The 2,275-nt window shown below is 51.4% G+C and overlaps 1 protein-coding gene across 1 annotated transcript in view; it reads left to right on the forward strand.

Annotated features, from left to right (window-relative positions):
• Positions 1-1,053: 1,053 nt before the first annotated feature.
• CHMP7 (charged multivesicular body protein 7) overlaps positions 1,054-2,275 on the forward strand; it is an 11,351-nt gene continuing 10,129 nt past the window's right edge. The window contains exon 1 of the mRNA XM_025210351.1: positions 1,054-1,087. Coding sequence (XP_025066136.1) covers positions 1,054-1,087 — 34 coding nt within the window. The remainder of the gene's footprint in view (positions 1,088-2,275) is intronic.

Here is a 2,275-nt window from a genome sequence, read left to right on the forward strand (position 1 = left end):
TTTGTCAAATGAGCTTTAGTTCAAGTGAGATGCTGCAGCACTTTAATAAGAGTGGCTCTGGAGCCACCCTAATTAAAGTGCCTCCCCACCCACCAGAGCACGTGTAAAAGTACTCACAGTTTTTAAGTGATCCTTAGGATGCCTATACACGTAGAGTGAGGCTGCTCCAATGTGCTGTAATTACAGCTTGTTGGAGCACGCTCAATTAATCGAGTCTGCTGGAGCATGGTAATTACCGTGCTCCAGCAGACTCCAGCGTCACATGTATCAGCATCCCCATGCTGAAAAATGGCGGCAGAGGTACTTTAACTAAAGCTCGTTCGACAAGCTTTAGTTCAAGTACCCGTGTCGCCATTTTTCAGCACAGGGACGCCAATACACGTGATGCTCCGGGCACCTTAATTAGAGTGGCTCTGTGAATTAACTAAATAACATGGTTTTTCAGTGATGCTTTAATGCACATTAAAATAGGCTAATGCACATTCAAGTGTACCTATAGATGTAGCCATTGTAATGCAGAAAAGTTCCATATAGGCTGCCGGGTTTGGGTATGAACAACAAACCTCCCTTGACCCTGTCCCTAGGCCTTACCAAGAAACACAGCTTCCTCTTCTAATCCCCAATGGAGGTCACTTGCAACACTGACTTGTATCATTATGCTAGCAGGTGCTCTTGGATGGTTCAGGTAGCTTAGGCTCAGGATTCTTTGTATGCCCTGCTAGGTCTTCCCACACCCGACTAGCTTCCCATCCATCAGAAGGCAGCTGGTTTAGGAAGCTGTCTTCTGTGCTCCACAGGAAGGGTTTTTTTGATCGGAAGTACGGGACTCTCACAAGGTTTCCGCTGGAATTCCCAGCTGGGAAAGGAAGTTTCTCAGAAAGGAAATCCATGTGGCACTTTCACTCCTCTGTCCTAGGCCAATCATGGGGATTGTCTGCTAAACTGCGTGGATACACGTGGAAAAGGGAACTGACCACAATTCAAGAGACTTTTTGCACACACAACAGAGCAATGTATGCTGCCTCTACACCCACTCTGTTCCCTCCCAGCCACATGGGTCAGAAGGAAGAGGAACAAACATGGGATGGTAAGTGAGTAGAGGAGAGTGGTTCATCCCAAATGCGGAACAGGCCTGCCTCTGTGGGGAAAACTCAGTGGAAACAGCAGTGGTGACATGCACACTTGTCAACAGCACTTGCTGGGCAGATGCAGCCACAGCTGCATTGCTCACTCAGGGGTTACACTGAAGCAAACTATTAAGGGAAGCTACTTTTCAAAGGAAGCAAGCGTAGGTCCTAGAAGCCCTTTGCACACAGAGAACCTGATGGCTGTAGGGTGCTGGGGTATTGCTGACAAGTGCTTTCAAAACAGGTTGGAGAAATTATGGAGGTGCAACAACTTCCCAAACTGGCCATCAGCATCCCCCTGCTTTACCTGCGGCAGGTTGGGGTGCTGCGCTTCATGGCTGTGCAACGGGGTTGTCTGCGCAGTTTTAGCAATAGGCGAGACCAGGATTTCCCCTCACGAGGTTTCCTTTGGGATCCCCAGCTGGGAAAGGAAAACCCCACGGCTCTCGCAAGCTTGCAGTGACCGAAAGCGGGGCAGCTTCTGCTTCTGCCGTAACTCCATTGAGTCCGTGCCGTTATGCCAGCGGATAATTTGGCTTGGCCAGGGATGAGCCTGTCTCAGGCAGGAGGCTGGACTAGACGACTTGCTGCGGTCCCTTCCTGCCCTACTTTCCCAAATGGACACAAGGGCGTTCTTTTTCACCCAGCGTGTAATTAATTAAAGGAGGAATTCATTGCCACCAGGGGTCCCGGCCGGGTTTAGCCAGACTCACAACGGGATAGGGCATGTCCTTGGGGGACAGGGGGGTCGGTAGCTACTGAGCACAGGGGCGCGGGGCACGGCCTCCGAATCCGAGCTTTCTAGGCCTGACATGAATTATTTTTAAATAAATGTTTCGTGTCCCCAGCCAAATCAAGTCCAAATCCACAAGTCAGTCCAGAACCGTACGTGGACTAAAAACAACAAACACCCTCCACCCCCATCTGGGGCTTCAGACATTTCCAGAGGCTTTTGGCGGGCAGCCTGCCTGCCCTCAGCCATACGGAGGAGCCTCCCATTCCCATCAAGTACGCTTTAAGCCCCAGCACCTCGGCGAGAAGTTACGGCTCGAAGTCGGCATGCGGGCATCGGTGATATCACGGCAGTGAGGTCACGCCCGCCGGCGGTGACGTCACAGGGACTCCGCGCAGGCTCGGTCGGGCTGGCG

The sequence above is a fragment of the Alligator sinensis genome, unplaced genomic scaffold (assembly GCF_000455745.1).
Source record: "Alligator sinensis unplaced genomic scaffold, ASM45574v1 scaffold722_1, whole genome shotgun sequence".
Taxonomy (NCBI): domain Eukaryota; kingdom Metazoa; phylum Chordata; order Crocodylia; family Alligatoridae; genus Alligator; species Alligator sinensis.